The sequence below is a fragment of the Phasianus colchicus genome, chromosome 9 (assembly GCF_987193195.1).
Source record: "Phasianus colchicus chromosome 9, bPhaCol1.hap1.1, whole genome shotgun sequence".
Taxonomy (NCBI): domain Eukaryota; kingdom Metazoa; phylum Chordata; class Aves; order Galliformes; family Phasianidae; genus Phasianus; species Phasianus colchicus.
In genome coordinates this window covers 4,555,348-4,573,097 of record NC_143444.1, presented here as the reverse complement: position 1 = coordinate 4,573,097, position 17,750 = coordinate 4,555,348, and the positions used below count along the sequence as shown (strand labels likewise).

At 55.2% G+C, this 17,750-nt stretch overlaps 2 protein-coding genes across 2 annotated transcripts; both read left to right on the top strand.

Moving 5' to 3' along the window:
* Positions 1-1,653: 1,653 nt before the first annotated feature.
* LOC149916768 (uncharacterized) lies at positions 1,654-5,925 on the top strand. Its single transcript, XM_090145866.1, has 4 exons — positions 1,654-3,078; positions 3,336-3,405; positions 5,138-5,266; positions 5,597-5,925. Exons 1-4 carry the CDS (start codon positions 1,783-1,785, stop codon positions 5,923-5,925), a joined length of 1,824 nt encoding a protein of 607 aa, XP_090001992.1. The 5' UTR covers positions 1,654-1,782.
* Positions 5,926-6,053: 128 nt separating this feature from the next.
* LOC149916767 (uncharacterized) lies at positions 6,054-9,391 on the top strand. Its single transcript, XM_090145865.1, has 4 exons — positions 6,054-6,771; positions 6,913-8,708; positions 8,968-9,037; positions 9,231-9,391. The coding sequence occupies exons 1-4, from the start codon at positions 6,054-6,056 to the stop codon at positions 9,389-9,391; spliced, it is 2,745 nt and encodes a 914-aa protein (XP_090001991.1).
* Positions 9,392-17,750: the final 8,359 nt, after the last annotated feature.

Here is a 17,750-nt window from a genome sequence, read left to right as displayed (position 1 = left end):
CCAAGTCGTCCCCTTAAGTGGAGCAGGGAACTGGGGCTATGGTCGGTCCCTAAAGCTCTGATGTTGCACCACACAGGGTCCCTCTCACGGCAGCCATCTTTTCTAAACCAATCCCTCACGGGCTTCTGACAGACTGCAGCTCTTCAAGCGCTACTCTAAAGTGGCTCCGTACCCCGGAGTCCATCCTGTAGAAACTGCCCCACGGGCAGCACTTCCCCCAGAGCTTCAACACCACACTCTCCTCTTCAAGAGCAGCAGCTGGCCCAGCCCTCCTGCCCCACCGCGGCCCTTCTCCATGGCCGCAGCTCCGGCCCGGGGCTGCTCCTGTGGGCACAACATGGCTGCGGCCTCCTGCAGGCCGCGCCTACCATGGGCTGCTTCATGGCTGCAATGGAGATCTGCTCCGTGTGGTGCCCACGGTCTGTAGGGGCCGGCCTGTCATATGTCTCCTGCTTTCCTCTTCCCTTGAAACAGAGGGTGAGGTATCTAAATGGACTGTTCATACCCTTGTTTGTCTTCCTCAGCGATTGCCACTTCCTACAGCTTCTTCACGTGGTCCCTCTGCACTCTGACCACAGCACAACTCCCTGAGATGAGGCCACCCCAAATACCCTTCAAACAACATCTGGTCAACCACATCCTCTCTTGGGAGGTGCTTCTGGGTTAAAATCTACTATGTGCTAAAGGCATACTGTTTCTCCAGCCCACGGCGGTCACAACACGTAGCACGTCTTCATGCTGTGTAGCTTTCAGCAGAGTTGCTGTGTCCCTGTGGCCACGCTGCAAGCACTGCTGAAGGCTGCACACTGTCTTTCCTTGCTGCCCTCATTTGCCTGGTTGTCTGTCTCTTCACCAGCTGATTGCTGAATGAGGGTTTGAGACCCACTAGTACCATCTGTGGATAAAAGGTGTAGTCTCTTCCAGCCAGCCAGGAGCAAGCTATCACCCAGAGCAGCCACGAGGATTCTCCAAAGAAGCCTGGGAACAGCTACAACAATTGCTGTGGCTCTGTGTGTTGCTCCCAGTCTTAATAATCAGGCTTAATGATCTTCTTAAAATACAGTGTTTGCAGTCCCTCTGATATGAGTCAATGTTTAAGAAGGGCAAAAAGGGCTGCTTACTGCAAAACAAATACTCGCACAGAAAGATTAGGCATTTGTTTAGCAAGCTTAATTAAAAAGCTCTACTTGGTGCCTTTTTGAGGATCTAAACTCCTTGATAAAGAAATAACCCGTTTTTCCAGTTATAGCTTCCTTTTCTTTGTAAGTGGTGAGTAGTTTCAAAGATCAAAAGGCCAATTCTCATACGCCATCTTAATTTGAAAGATATTTTAACATTCTGATAAGCACAGTTTTGGAATGCTTCATTTTGTTTGCCTCACTAGTCAATGTGCAAACTTAGGGTAATTAAACAAAGTGATATTTCACAGTCAGTCTTTGCATTTAGACTGTGAATGTGTAAGTTTAAATAGGAAAATCTACATACTCTCGGGAGAGTGGCTCGGCGAGGAGGACGTGGCATTAGAGGCAGCAGACTCCCAGTACTTGCCCCGAGACCTCAGCACACACCGCAGATGTTGTCCAGTTGCAACACACGGTGGGCAAACTCTGTGAGAGTGCCCAGGCCCAGTGCTGCCAACACTGCTCAGGGAAACCTGGGCGTACGCTCCGCGACATCGAGGGCTGAGGCTCAGATTCCTGCCTCTGGTGGTTCCCGAAGGCCAATGCAGCACCTTTTTTCTGGAGAGCATGCGAGGGAGAAGAAGAAGAAACGGCTAGCACCATGCCTGAATTCTCCAACCAGTCTCTGGGAGAAGAACAGAGGTTGCAAGATCCCAGAGAGGTCTACGGGGAGGCATATGGATATCCTCCAGTTCACCCAGCAATCCAGAGAATCCGGGATGAGGCGAAGAAGGACCAGATGCTGCCACACTGGAACATCTCCTGGCCAAATAGCATGAGCGTGCCCCCGCTGCTAAGGCCCCAAGCAACAGAAGACAGTGCCAGTGCAGCTGACAGTGCTCAGGGCACGCTGAGCGTCTGCAGTGTGACATCGAGGGCTGAGGGCCAGTTTTCTGCTTCTGATGATTCCTCAGCCAGAGGTGTTATAGTCCAGGACTCGCAGCTAGAGTTGGAAGAGGCTGCAGAGATAGAAACGGCAGGACAGTCATCTGGCACCCTGCAAGTTGCATCTCTTGCCCCATCTGATGAGGTACACACTGTGTGTTCACCATCTCTTCTGGATGCTGAGCCAGGGCCTGCAGGGCACCTTGAGCCTTTACCTGCCTCAGTGCTGGAAGATGCAGAAAGCTCAGATTCTTCCGAGGCTGCAAGCTCTGCAGAGGAGACTGATGCAGTATCGCTCCCCTTGCCAATGTCCGAGGGAGGAGAAAGAGAAGAATCAGCTATAGCCATGCCTGAATCCTCCGGACAAGGTCTGGGAGAAGCACGGAGACTGCCAGATCCCAGCGAGATCAACAGGGAGCCCTCTGGGTACTCTCCTATGATCCCAGCAATGCGGAGAATTCGTGAGGAGGACAGAAACGAGCAGATGTTGTCACACTGGAATATTTCCTGGCCAAGGAATGTGAGAATCCCCAGGCAGCGAAGGCTCCAGGCAAGAGGTGACGCATTCAATAATGTTGGCGCTCGTCAGGGCATGCCAGGTATCTGGCCCACGACATCCCGGGCTGGTAACTGGTTTCTTGACTCTGGTGACTCCAGAAAGTGGACTGTTAGACTGCCAGTTATACTGGAAGAGTCCAGTGATGACAGCGACAGTGCTGCCAGCACTGCTGAGGGCACGCTGGATGCCAGAGACAATGCAGTGAGAGATGAGGGCATGCACCCGCCCTCCTGTCCTTGCCCTTCAACACTGGAGAATGTGGAGGAAGACTGGGGATGTGACTCTGAGGAAGATGCTGCATCAGAGGCAGTCAGCATCACATCCAGCACATCCGATGAGCCATCTGGTGAGGTGGAGGCCATTTCTTCAGCTTCATCTGTAGCTGCAGATCCCATGACTGAGGAGCATGTGTCAGCATGTGAGGGAGCAGAAGATGTGGGCCCTCAGCATGAGGTGAGCAAGGTCAGCACCAGGCATGAATTGGAGGCAGAGGCAGGAGTGGTGCCTGGAGTGTGCGCTGTGGGGAGATGCCTGGAGATGCTGTCTCCTTTCCAACCAGCTCCATGCATTAGGGTGGACAGCCTCTCTGTTATTCCTGCCTTGCCTTCAATCAAAGGGCCTGGAAAGGGGATCCCTCCCCTGGACCCCTGGCACCCACACCATCACCAGCCAGTGGCATACAGGTGTGTGGTTTTGTTCTCTTCACACAGGTTTCTGCAGAGGCTGAAGAACGTGCACAGAGCTCCGTGTGCTTCAGAGATGCACCGGAGGATGGCCCAGGTACATCCCCAGACAGAAAACAATCCCAGGGAGGGACCTGTCAAGCTCAGATGGCCCACCAAGTGGCATGGAGGCTGACAGCGTTCCATGCGCTGCCATATCCAGGCCAGTCCTCCCAGGGAAATTCCATGGTGGTGGGTGGCACGGCCAGACACCTACCTAGAGGAGACCAGGAGTGTCCCAGCTGGATCAGGGCTCCTCAGGTGTCTCACTGCAAAGGCTTGGGTATTCCCTACATTGACATCATCATTCCCCCTTATGAGGATATCATCAGTATACAGATAAATCCGGACACCGTGGTCCAACGTGAGCTTCTCCAGCTTCTGTGCCTATGCTCCAAGCGCCAGAGTGGGCGAGTGTCTGTACCCCTGGGGTAATCAGGTGACTGTGCATTGCACTCCCTCCAAGTAAATGCAAAATTGATTGTCCTCCACCTTCTTCAAGGGGACCATAAAACAGCTGTCTTAGGCATCAATGGCAGTCAGAAAGGGATGAGCCTGTTCCTGTAGGGCAGTAATCAATTCTGAAACATTTGGGGCAGCTTTTGCTGAAGGGGCAGTCTTGGCCTCCAGATGCCTGTAGTCCACTGTAAGGATCGTGTCTGAGCCATACAGTGTGGGCACGCCCATGCTTCTCGTGCTCCAAGCAGCAGATGACGGGGCCAGTGCTGCCGACACTGCTTGGGGCATGCTGGACCTCTGCAACATGACATCGAGGGTGGATGGCCACTTCCCTGCATCTTGTGCTTCCCAAAGCCAGGATATTAGAATTAAGTACACACAGTAAGAGACCATTGACAGTGCTGCCAGCGATGCCAGCACTGATCACGGCATGCTGGATATGGATACCAGGAACACTGCAGTGATGGCTGAGAGCACGCCCACACTCTCCTGTTTTTGCCCTGATACTGTGGAGGGTGTGGAAGAAGAATGGGAAGACAGCCATGAGGAAGAAGCTGCTGAGGCAGCCAGTGTGCCACCAAGCATTTCTGGTTCTTCATATGGTGAGATGAAGACCATGCCTTCAGCTTCCCCTGTGGCTGCAGGACCCAGACCTGAGGGACATTCATCTGCATGCAAAGGAGCAGAAAGTACAGTCAATTTCAAGCACAAGGTGAGGGAAGTCCATGTGGTCAGGACCAAGTGTGAAATGAAGGCAAAGACAGGAGCTGTACTGGAGTGTGCACTGTGGGGAGATGCCTGGTACTGTCTTCTTTCCATCCAGCTCCATGCAGAAAGATGGACATCCATAACCCCCGGCTTACCTTCATGTGAGGGGCATGATTGACAAACCAGGAGAAGATAACCTGGAACTTGGAGTATTGCTGGCAAGGAACCTACAGGGCTGGTTTTGCTCTCCCCTCACAGGTTTCCGCAGAGGCCAGAGGAGGTGCACAGAACTCCAGTCGTATCAGAGAGACATCAGAAGATGTCCCAGATATGTCCCCAAATGGAGAGCCTGCTGAGCCTGATCAGCCTTGTGAGCAGCTCGGAGGCTGGCAGCACTCCATGCGCACCATTCTGCTGTGCCCAGGACAGCTTTCCCTCCCAGGGAAAAGCTGTGCTAGGGGAGCACGCAGGTCCTTGCCTGGTGCCCACCCTGCCCCTTGCCTATTGCTATCTGTCTCCCATAGCAACCGCTGCCAGACCACATGCTGCCAAGGTTTCTGCAGAGGACAGAGGACCTGCACAGAGCCCCAGGTGCTTCAGAGAGGCACCGGAGGATGGCCTAGGGACGTCCCCAGACAGAAAGCCATCCCAGGGAGGGCCTGCCCAGCTCAAATGTCCCACCAACTGGCACGGAGGCCAGCAGCGGTGTGCGCCCTGCCATATGCAGGCTCATTTTCCCAGGGAAAACCTGTGTACAGTGCAGGCAGGGCCTCGCCTCTGCCCCTTGCCTACAGCTCTCTGTCCCCCACAGGTACCACTGCCGCACCACACACAGCGGCTCGCCGCCGGATGCCAGCTGTCATCAGGAGTGGGCTCCCTGCTCTGTGCAGGGTTTGCACCTGCAGCTGCATCGGGGGACAGCGAGAGGAGAGGCACGAAGCTGCAAACACCAGGCAGCTCCCAGGGATGACAAACTCAGTCCTGTAGATGTAAAATTCTGATTCAGTGTTGTCTTTATTCTCTCCTGGTTGAGTGCTGGGCTCAGAGCACGGGGCAATGGATCCGTGTGTCGGTGGTGGCAGCAAGTGCAGAGAGCGAGGGCGTGCAAGCCATCCCAGGGAGGGCCTACCCAGCTCAGACGGCCACGAAGCAGCACGGAGGCCGGCAGCACTGCGTGCCCCGCCGTATCCAGGCCCACCGTCCCAGGGAGAGCCTGCAGCGGCCCCTGCCTGCAGCGCTCCGTGCCCCACACGCTGCCGCGACGTGCCGCCAGTGGCCCGCCGTCATCAGGACGACGCCGAGCCCCGGGCAGCCGGCTGCCCAGGCGGGCGCGGAGGGCTGCCGCAGTGCGCTGCGGAACCCGCCGGGGCTCTGTGACGCGGGCCGGCGTCGCGCCCCAAGGCCATTGTGACGCGGGGCCGCCGCGAGGGGCCGGAGTCCCCCGGAGAGAGTGCCGCTCACTCTCGGGAGAGCGGCTCCGCGAGGAGGACGCGGCTCCCCCGGGTGCGTGCGACCGAGCGTCTGCGCGAGGACGCGGCGATGAGCGAGGAGCGGGAGAAGAAGGACGACCGCCAGCCCGACGCGGGGCTGCCACGCGTGCGCGACCGCCGACAGGTGCGGGCCGGGGAGGGAGGCGCTCGGGCTCGGCCGGGCCGCCGGCGGCCGTCGAAGTCGCCGCCGCGGGGGACGCCGGCCGCGCCTTCGCCGCCTCCATCCCGGTTCTCCTTCTCCCCGCAGGTGGTGCCGCCGGGCGGCCGGAGCCCGGGCTCGTCCCTCCGCGGCGTCCGTCTGCCGCCGCTGCCCGGCCCGGAGAGCGCGCGGGCCTCCGGGAGCCGCCGCGCACAGGTAGGGAGCCCGAGGGAGGCGGGGCCGGACGTCTTCCCGCGCCGCGTGGGGACCGCCCTGTGCCGGTGCGGCTGTGGGGAGCGGGGCGGCAGCCGCCCGCGGGCTGAGCGCTGCCCTCGGTGCTGCGTGCGGCGCGAGCGGCGAGGACCGCGCTCACTCGGCCTTTCTCCTCGGCTTCTCTTGCAGGCGGGCGGGCGGCAGTTCCTGGAGTCGGCGACCGGCGGCGGTGCCAGTGGCCAAAGCAGACAGCCTCAGCCACCCTTGCTGCCTCGCTTAAGGCGGGCGGGGCTGCCGGCAGCAGCACCCAGGCGTGCAGCAGCAGCTTCTGGGGTCTGCAAGCTGCCTGCTCTGCCAGCGGCAGCCTCTTCCACAGCATCTCCAAGTGGCAGAGCACGTGCCGTGGGCATCAGGGGCAGCAGACTCCCAGTCCTTGCCCCGAGACCTCCGGGAACCTTGCATGTCCAGGACGGGACAGCAGGGGCTGAGAGCCGGGGTCCAGCCCTGGAAGTCCCCTCAACTGTTCTCGTGCCTCGGCATGCCAGACCCATTAGAGGCAGCAGACTCCCAGTACTTGCCCCGAGACCTCAGCACACACCGCAGATGTTGTCCAGTTGCAACACACGGTGGGCAAACTCTGTGAGCGTGCCCAGGCCCAGTGCTGCCAACACTGCTCAGGGAAACCTGGGCGTACGCTCCGCGACATCGAGGGCTGAGGCTCAGATTCCTGCCTCTGGTGGTTCCCGAACCAGGGATGCTGGAGTGCAGGTTGAGCTGCAAGAATTAGAAGAGACTGCTGAGAGGGAATCCGCAGGATGTTCACCTGGCAAACTGCGGAGCGCATCTCTTGCCTCACCTGATGAGGCAGGCAGCATGCCTTCGGCTTCTCTTCTGGCTGCGGACCCTGGGCCTGGAGGACACCTTGAGGCTTTGGCTGTAACAGGTCCTGAAGATGGGGAACACTCAACTTCTTCCAAGGCTGAATACTTTCCAGAGGAGGCCAATGCAGCACCTTTTTTCTGGAGAGCATGCGAGGGAGAAGAAGAAGAAACGGCTAGCACCATGCCTGAATTCTCCAACCAGTCTCTGGGAGAAGAACAGAGGTTGCAAGATCCCAGAGAGGTCTACGGGGAGGCATATGGATATCCTCCAGTTCACCCAGCAATCCAGAGAATCCGGGATGAGGCAAAGAAGGACCAGATGCTGCCACACTGGAACATCTCCTGGCCAAATAGCATGAGCGTGCCCCCGCTGCTAAGGCCCCAAGCAACAGAAGACAGTGCCAGTGCAGCTGACAGTGCTCAGGACACGCTGAGCGTCTGCAGTGTGACATCGAGGGCTGAGGGCCAGTTTTCTGCTTCTGATGATTCCTCAGCCAGAGGTGTTATAGTCCAGGACTCGCAGCTAGAGTTGGAAGAGGCTGCAGAGATAGAAACGGCAGGACAGTCATCTGGCACCCTGCAAGTTGCATCTCTTGCCCCATCTGATGAGGTACGCACTGTGTGTTCACCATCTCTTCTGGATGCTGAGCCAGGGCCTGCAGGGCACCTTGAGCCTTTACCTGCATCAGTGCTGGAAGATGCAGAAAGCTCAGATTCTTCCGAGGCTGCAAGCTCTGCAGAGGAGACTGATGCAGTATCGCTCCCCTTGCCAATGTCCGAGGGAGGAGAAAGAGAAGAATCAGCTATGGCCATGCCTGAATCCTCCGGACAAGGTCTGGGAGAAGCACGGAGACTGCCAGATCCCAGCGAGATCAACAGGGAGCCCTCTGGGTACTCTCCTATGATCCCAGCAATGCGGAGAATTCGTGAGGAGGACAGAAACGAGCAGATGTTGTCACACTGGAATATTTCCTGGCCAAGGAATGTGAGAAGCCCCAGGCAGCGAAGGCTCCAGGCAAGAGGTGACACATTCAATAATGTTGGCGCTCTTCAGGGCACGCCAGGTATCTGGCCCACGACATCACGGGATGGGTTTCTTGACTCTGGTGACTCCAGAAAGTGGACTGTTAGACTGTCAGTTATACTGGAAGAGTCCAGTGATGACAGCGACAGTGCTGCCAGCACTGCTGAGGGCACGCTGGATGCCAGAGACAATGCAGTGAGAGATGAGGGCATGCACCCGCCCTCCTGTCCTTGCCCTTCAACACTGGAGAATGTGGAGGAAGACTGGGGATGTGACTCTGAGGAAGATGCTGCATCAGAGGCAGTCAGCATCACATCCAGCACATCTGATGAGCCATCTGGTGAGGTGGAGGCCATTTCTTCAGCTTCATCTGTAGCTGCAGATCCCATGACTGAGGAGCATGTGTCAGCATGTGAGGGAGCAGAAGATGTGGGCCCTCAGCATGAGGTGAGCAAGGTCAGCACCAGGCATGAATTGGAGGCAGAGGCAGGAGTGGTGCCTGGAGTGTGCGCTGTGGGGAGATGCCTGGAGATGCTGTCTCCTTTCCAACCAGCTCCATGCATTAGGGTGGACAGCCCCTCTGTTATTCCTGCCTTGCCTTCAATCAAAGGGGCCTGGAAAGGGGATCCCTCCCCTGGACCCCTGGCACCCACACCATCAACAGCCAGTGGTATTACAGGTGTGTGGTTTTGTTCTCTTCACACAGGTTTCTGCAGAGGCTGAAGAACGTGCACAGAGCTCCGTGTGCTTCAGAGATGCACCGGAGGATGGCCCAGGTACGTCCCCAGACAGAAAACAATCCCAGGGAGGGACCTGTCAAGCTCAGATGGCCCACCAAGTGGCATGGAGGCTGACAGCGTTCCATGCGCTGCCATATCCAGGCCAGTCCTCCCAGGGAAATTCCATGGTGGTGGGTGGCAGGCAGGAGCTCGCCTCTGCCCCTTGCCTACAGCTCTCTGTCCCCCACAGGTACCACAGCCGCACCACACACAGCAGCTCGCCGCCGGATGCCAGCTGTCATCAGGAGTGTGCTCCGGGCTCTGCGCAGGGTTTGCACCTGCAGCTGCATCAGGGGACAGCGAGAGGAGAGGCACGAGGCTGTAAACACCAGGCAGCTCCCCAGAGATTGATTCCATCCTGTCAATGTAGAATTCTGATTCCATCATGTCAGTGAAGAATTTTGATTCCAACTTGTCAATGCAGAATTCTGATTCCATCTTGTCAACATAGAATTCTGATTAAATGCTATCTTTATTCTATCCTGCCTGAGTGCTGTCTCATCTGTGCACTCGTGCATGGTTGGTCTCTGAGTGCGACTACTGGGCTCAGAGCACGGGGCAATGGATCCATGTGTCGGTGGTGGCAGCAAGTGCAGAGAGCGTGGGCGTGCAAGGGAGAGTGATTTGTGACTTGCAAAGTGTGAGCTGGCTGAGCCGGTGTGTGTGTGAGGTGGGCTGTGATGATCGGGGTGAGGGGCTGTGAAAGGGGCAGCCCTGGTGGGAGAGCACCGGTGTGTCTGTAGGGGTGCGAGCACAGCCAGGCACCTACTGAGAGGAGACCAAAGTGTCCCGGCTGGCTCAGGGCTCCTCAGGTGTCTCACTGCGCAGGCTTGGGTATTCCCTACGTTGACATCATCATTCCCCCATATGAGGATGTCATCGGTATACAGACAAACCCAGACACCGTGGTCCAACGTGAGCTTCTCCAGCCTCCGTGCCAATGCTCCGAGCGCCAGAGTGGGCGAGTGTCTGTACCCCTGGGGTAATCGGGTGACTGTGCATTGCACTCCCTCCAAGTAAATGCAAATTGATTGTCCTCCACCTTCCTCAAGGGGACCATAAAACAGCTGTCTTAGGCATCAGTGGCAGCCAGAAAGGGATGAGGCTGTTCCCGTAGGGCAGTAATCAATTCTGAAACATTTGGGGCCGCTTTTGCTGAAGGGGCAGTCTCGGCACCCAGACGCCTGCAGTCCACTCTAAGTCTCCATTTGCCACAGGGCTCCCACACTGGCCATACAGGAAAGTTACAAGGAGAGTTTGCAGGTGCTGTAATCCCTTGATTGCATAGTTCAGCTACAAGGGGGGGCTGTGCCTTCCTTAGCTCCTAAAGGGAGTGGGTTGGGCTTCATGTTTGTTGTCTTGGAAGGAAGTGGGGCCGGGGCTGCCTACAGTAGTCTAAGAGTTGGCCTAGAGGCAGAAGGCCTCTTCCCTCCCCAAGCACTTCATCAGTGCTTCTGCCTGCTGACACTGCTGTTGCTCCTCAACCAGCTGCTCTTATAATTTTCCTACTTCCTCCTGCAAGGAGGAGATAATGCTGGCTCCTGAGAATCATGGCTGCCCATAGTACTTGTGAGTGTGACCAGCTGTGTCCCGAGTACTGCACAAACCACTGCTTTCCCTCTTCTTCAGCGATACTTGTATTCTGCCCTTAAGTCTGCTACCCAGTTGCATACTGCCTGTTGGTTCTGGGCAAGAGAAGAATCAAGGTCCCTCAACGTTTTCAGAATATGCTCTGGGCTATTAGGATTGCCCATCCCTCCTTCCATGCTTGGCGCCAGCTACTCATAATGTACTTCAACAAACACTTTTTTTTTATTATTATTTTTTTCTTTCCACATCCCTTGTTGAACTTTATACTGTCTGCGCCTTGGCCCTCCCGATGCCATCCCTGCACATCCAAACAACATCCCTCTGTTCCTCCCTGGCCACCTATCCCCACTTCCACTGCTTCCTTCTTTTCCCTCAGCCTTCCCAGCAGACCCGTGCTCAGCTGAGCTGAGTTTCCTGCCACCCCTGCCTGATTTCTTTTTCTGGGGGATGGAGAGCTCTCGTGCTCTCAGAAGCATGTTCTTAACTGTGCTGCCAGCTGTGTTCCGTTCCTTTGTGCCTAAGGACAGTTTCCTAGGAGATCTCATTCAACCATTCCTTAAACAGGTCACTGAAGTTCACTCTCCTGAAGTTCAGTGTCTTGACTCCACTCTTTGCCAGGCCCATGTTCCTGGAGATCGCAAGCTCAACCAGGGCATGGTTGCTGCAGCTCAGGCTGCCTCCAATCTTAACGTCTTCGACCACCTCCTCTGCACGGATGAGCACCAAACTCGGCAACCACTGGTGACCAGCTGGTCCCCTCTGGTCCTGACCTGTCCAAGTCCGGTACCAGAAAGTTACCATTATTGGGCTCCAGGAGTCTCCTGGATCACTTGCAGCTAGCTCGCCATGTTCATTTCCCAGCAGGTATCTGGGTGGTTGAAATCCCCCAGAGGGATCAGAGTCTGGGAGCACAACAGCTCCTGCAGCTGAAGGAAGAAGGTCACACCTACAGGCTCCCCTTGATTTGGTGGCCTGTAGTATTCCCCGACCACCAGCTGTCTTTTGTTGGTCTCGTCCCTGGTTTTAACCCACAGGCTCCCCACGTGTGCCTGACTATTTCTCAGAGGCAGCTCTTTGCAGTCTGTCCTCTTTTTGTCGTAGGCGGCAATTCCCAACCTCTCCTACCTGGCCTATCCCTTCTAAAAAGCGTATAGCCCTCAATTCGGGTTACGCAGGTCATAGAATCGTGGAATTGCTCAGGTTGGAAAAGGCCTTCAAGATCATCAAGTCCAACCACAACCTAACCATCCTACCCTCACTCTAACTACCCACCGCTGAATCATGTCCCCGAGCACCACATCCAAATGGATTTTAAACACATTCAGGGACGGTGACTCAACCACCGCCCTGGGGAGCCTGTTCCAGTGCTTAACACGCCCTTCTGTACACAGGATTTCCTGTGTTCCAACCTAAACCTCTGCTGGTGAAACTGCCTGCACGGCCTGCACTGCCAGCATTGCCAGCACTGCCTGCGCCTACAGCACTAACTGCCAGCACTGCCAGAACTAACTGCCAGCACTAACTGCCAGCACAGCCAGCACTAACTACCAGCACTAACTGCCAGCATGAACTACCAGGACTAACTGCCAGCACTAACTGCCAGCACTAACTGCCAGGGCCGAGGGCGGAGAGCAGCAGGGCCGGGCTCGGCCGGGCCGCTGGCGGCCTTTGAAGTCGCTGCTGCTGCTGGGCACGCTGCTGGCGACTTCGCCACCTCCATCCCACGCCTCCTTCTCCACACCGCCGTGTGTGAGGCAGATGCCGTGCGCTCAGCGTCGCTTCTGGCCACAGAACCTGGGCCTGCAGGACACCCTGAGCCTTTGCCTGCATCAGTGCCTCGGTATGCAGAAAGCTCAGATCCTCTCGGGACTGCACACTGTCCGGAGGAGGTCAGTGCAACGCAGGAATACCTGCTGTCAGTGTGTGCGGGAGGACAAGGAGAAGAAACAAGCGGCTATGGCCGTGTCTAAATTGTCCACGCAAGCTCTGGGAGATGCCGCGAGATCGCCGTATCCCAGAGAGACCAACGGGTGGCATGTGGATATCCTCCAGTGCACCCAGAGATCCGGAGAATCCGAGATGAGGCGAGGAAGGAGCAGATGTTGTCCAGTAGGACCACATCCTGGCCACACAGCTTGAGCATGCCCATCTATGTCTCCAAGTGCAGAGCCGTCCCAGGGAGGGCCTGCTGGGCCCGAGCGGCCCGGCGAGCAGCTCCATGTACAGAGTCCTGCTGTGCCCGGGCCAGCCCTCCCAGGGAAAGCTGCGGTGCTTGGTGGCAGGCAGGGCCTTGCCTGGTGCCCGCCCTGCCCCTTGCCTACAGCTCTCTGCCCCCACAGGTACCGCTGCCACACCACACACAACATTCCTGCGAAGGCCACAGGAGGTGCACAGAGCTCCAAGTGCTTGAGTACAGGACTACAGGAGGATGGCCAGGGTACATCCCCGGGCAGAAAGCCTTCCCAGGGAGGGCTTCCCAGCTCAGATGGCCCACGAAGCGGCACAGAGGCCGGCAGCACTGCATGCCCTGCCGTACCCAGGCCCACCATCCCAGGGAAGACCTGGAGTGGTGGCGCGCAGGCAGGGCCTTGCCTCTGCCCCTGGCCTACAGCTCTCTGTCCTGCACACGCTGCCTCACCACACTCTGAAACTCGTTGCTGGTGGCCCCCAGCCAGCTGCCCAGGCATGCGTGCAGAGCTGCCACAATGGGCTGCCGTGCCGTGGGGGCTGCCATGTGGGGACCAGCCCTCCTCTGCTTCAGCTCCTCTGCACTCAGCTGCCCGTGGGCTGAGGGCTGCCCTCGATGCTCCGTGCAACGCGAGCGGGAAGGACCTCGCTCACTCGGCCTTTCTCCTCAGCTTCTCTTGCAGGCGGGCAGGCGGGAGTTTCCAGTGTTGGTGACCTGCGGCGGTGCCAGTGGCCAAAGCAGACAGCCTCAGCCACCCTTGCTGCCTCGCTTAAGGAGGGCAGGGTTGCCAACAGCTGCACCCCGGCGTGCAGCAGCAGCTTCTGGGATCTGTAAGCTGCCTGCTCTGCCAGCAGCAGCCTCTTCCACATCTTCTCCAAGTGGCAGAGCACGTGCCGTGGGCATTAGAGGCAGCAGACTCCCAGTCCTTGCCCCGAGACCTCCGGGAACCTTGCATGTCCAGGACGGGACAGCAAGGCCTGGGAGCCAGGGTCCAGCCCTGGAAGTCTCAGCTGTTCTCAGGCCTCGCCATGCCAGATCCAGACAAAACTGCGTGGTGTCCCTGAGCTGTGCTGCAGCCGCAAGCTCAAGCGTCGAAGTGCAGCTGGCAGTTCCAGGGTGCATGGCGCCCTGAGACCACCAGCAGGAACGGCCCAGGTGCTGTCCACCAAGGCTGGGAAGGTCCACGCAGCTTGGAGAGATGCTCAGGAGGGCAGCAGCGACACTCATGCTGCCACTACACCATCTTCCAGAGCAGCTCAGAAGGGCCCAGAAGGGCAGGCAGGTGGCAAAGAGCGAGACAAGGAGCCCCTGCCTGCATTAGTGCCTGAAGATGCAGGTAACCTAGATTCTCCCAAGGCTGCACACTCTCCAGAGGTGGCCAATAATGCAGTGCTGTTCCCAAGAGTGTGTGAGGGGGAAGAAAGAGAAGTAACTGCTACCACCGTGCCTGAAGTCTCTAGACAAGCTCTGGGAGCAGCACTGAGTCTGCAAGATGCCAGAGGGGTCAACCAGGAGGCCTACAGATGTTCTCCGGTTCACCCAGCAATCTGGAGAATTCAGGATGAGGCGAGGAAGGAGCAGATGTTGTCCAGCTGGACCATCTCCTGGCCAAACATGAGCATGCTCAGGCTGCTAAGACCCCAAGCAGCACATGCCTGTGCCAGTGCTATTGACATTGCTCAGGGTATGCTGGACACCCGCACCACAACATCGATGGTGGAGGGCCTCTTTCCTGCGGCAGGAGAGCTCCTATCCTGGGATGCTGGAGTGCGGGATGAACAGCATAATGTGGAAGAGATTGCTGAGACAGGAACTGCAGCACAGTCATCTGGAGAGCTGCAGAATGCATGTCTTGCCCTGTGTGATGAAGCAGAAACTGTGCGTTCAGCTTCTCTTCTGGGCGCTGGTCCTGGGCCTGCAGGACACCTTGAGCCATTGCCTGCATCTGTGCCAGAAGATGCAGAAAACGAGACCACGCACTGTCCAGAGGAGGTCAATGCAGCACCACTCCTCCAGTCAGCAATGCAAGGGAGGAGAAGACGAGATAGCTATGCCTGTGCTGGAATTGTTCAAAGAACCTCTGGGAGAAACACCAAAACTGCCAGATTGCAGAGAGCTCTACGGGGAGACCTATGGATATTCTCCAATTTTCCCAGCAATTCGTAGAATTCGGGATGAGGCGAGGAAGGAGCAGAGGTTGTCCATCTGGAACATCTCCTGGCCAAGCAGTGAGAGCATGCTCAGGCTGCTGAGACCCCATGCAGCACATGACAGTGCCAGCGTTACTGACACAGGTCAGGGAATGCTGGACACCTGCACCACAACATCGAGGGTAGAGGGCAACTTTCCTGATCTAAAAAATTAAGCTGTAACATATCCTTAGAAATAACTGATGCGGAAAGTAAGAATACCATATACATGTGAGTAACATTTTTAGAAACATAATTACCGAATTACCTAACAAATTATTTCCTACAAAACTGCTGTAGATTTTAAACGTTCTAGACAGTGTGGATATAGTATTGTGAACTAGGAAACACATTGTAATGTTGTTCATTCGACCGGCAGAAGCAAAATACATTTAACATACTTTCAAGGAGTCAGGGCCTTTACACAAATCAGTCCTACTCTGGAGCCGTATGCAGGCTCCAAAATATTCCCCTCTATCCTCCTTCCGAGCTTATCTCTACACAAGGACAGACGGATGACCAGAACAATGACCCTGTGTAAAATGGGCACAAATGTTAGGGGGGGTAATTGAACAATTAAGAGGCTATGCTTATGTTTATGTTGTAAAAAACAGACATCGGAAAGTTACGACCAAATGCTTGTTAAGAAAGCAATTGTTAGAAGGCAATTAACCAATTAAGATATTTGCGTTTGGGTGGTAAGGATTTGTGTTTACTTGGTATTTGTATGATTAGTGAAGCGTCGCGAAAGAGTGCGAACCTGCAGTACTCAGCCAATGAGGAAGCAGGGGGGAAAGAGATAAGCGTCAGGCAGTAGGGATAAAAGATGTAACACTGTTTTCTCTGTGCTCTCCTGCTTGCAGGAGGCCCGCTATTGCAATTGCGAATAAAATTTGCTTTATCAGAGAAACCGTCCTGAAAAATTATTTGGATATTTCCAACAATTTGGGGGCTCATCTGGGATAATTATCGCCTCTTTGAGGGTCTCCCTACTGCCCTGGACAGGATAGGTGCACCCTGCTGATTTCAGAGGTTCTGTCTGGGTGGCGAGGTGACTCCTTGGGACGGCCGATAAGAAACCGAGACTGTTAAAGACAGGCCGGGCTCTGTGAAAGCCAAGGGGCAGGCAGGCATGTGCTTTGACCCCTGGAGACCCGGTAACTTCATGCATGGACCAAGGTAAGGGAATTTAATTCTTGCCTTGGGGGTCGGTGGAGACTCGGGTGAGTCTCGGCAGGGAGCTGTTGGTGTGCGGTACCTGTGCACTTGACGAAGTGGCAGCAGCACACCCCTATTGAATCTGAGAATCGGAGCGAGGTGCTCCGGGGGGATTGGCCCCAAATCCAAGAATCGGATTCCGGAGGGATGGGGAATAGGAGCTCCGTAGAACAGGGAAAAGGGTCCCCAAATTCGTGCCTAGAGATAGCCCGTTGGGAAAGAAGCTTGGAAAATAATCCCCAGACCAGGGAAAAGAACAGGGAAAAGATGTTTAAATACTGTATACAGACATAGCCTAGAGAGCCACTACAGGGAAAACTCATGATTTTGACCAAAGTAGGGGTCTGACGAAGATGGGCCTGTCTGCCTTTGTATTTATATGTAATCAGTAAACTGACTCCTTTTTCTGAAACAGGATTGGCTTATCTCGCTTAATGGATGCAAGAAGTAAAAAAAATAAAATAAAATCTTCCTCACAAGGAGGAGTCAAACTTCAGAAGAAAAAGGAAAGAGAAGCAGAAAGATCATAAATGGGATCCCTTAGATAACTTCCCCCCTTAGATTTCTAAAGCAATGCAAGAGACAGAGAGGATGCACTCTCGATTAACTGAGCGAGTTGGAGTAATGTGAATGGGACCTAGAGAGCCTTCCTTTCTCTAACACTAACCTTACTAATACTTCACTTTATCCTTTAGGGCAGTGTCCTTAGCTCAAAGGGAAATAGGGTATGCTAATGCCTGCTGTTTTTACTAGAAGAAAAGTCAGGATTTTCAAGAAGAATTCCTTAATTGAGGATCCAATAAGTGTCGCAGAACAATTAGATCAATTTCTAGGGCCTAATTTCTACTCATGGATGGAAATGATGTTTATCATTGATGTGTTGTTTATTGGAGAAGGAGGTGGGCAGCTATGCAAGTGTGGGAAATGAATACAGAGGGAAGGTTGGGCCCTGGAGGGAGGCAGAGAGAGGAAGGATCCTGAGGATAAATTGTACTGATTATTGTCACTGTCTTTGTGATTGTTAAATGTTTATGTCGTGAAAGTGTTAAATTATGTTATGTCATGTCATGTATGAGGCTGTTATGCAACAGAGAGTGTCTAAAGTGATACCAAGAAGACCTCCCTGGGCTGTATTTTGGCTCACTGGAAAAATATTGCTGGTGAGCCAGGGGGAATATTGGATAAGAAACCAGGAACATAAATGGAAGAATGAGACCAGTTTTATAACTGAGTACTCTAATCATGAGAGCAAATGCTGGGTGTTTGTGGAAATTGAAGAACTGTATTGTTTGATTTGTGGATTTTGAAGGGAGTGGTAGAAACTGTCTCGATGCTGTGTGGAAATCTATTTGTTAATGGTACATGGAAATGTAACTGAGGGTACAAATAGTGGAATTGTGGGGAAAACAAACAAAAAAAAACGGCAAAAAGGTTAAGGAAAACAGTGAGTTCGGGATATTAGAGTTTGGGTCTGCATGAGAACACATCCCCCGCACTAGCCCCCCCCCCCCCCCCCCCCCCCCCC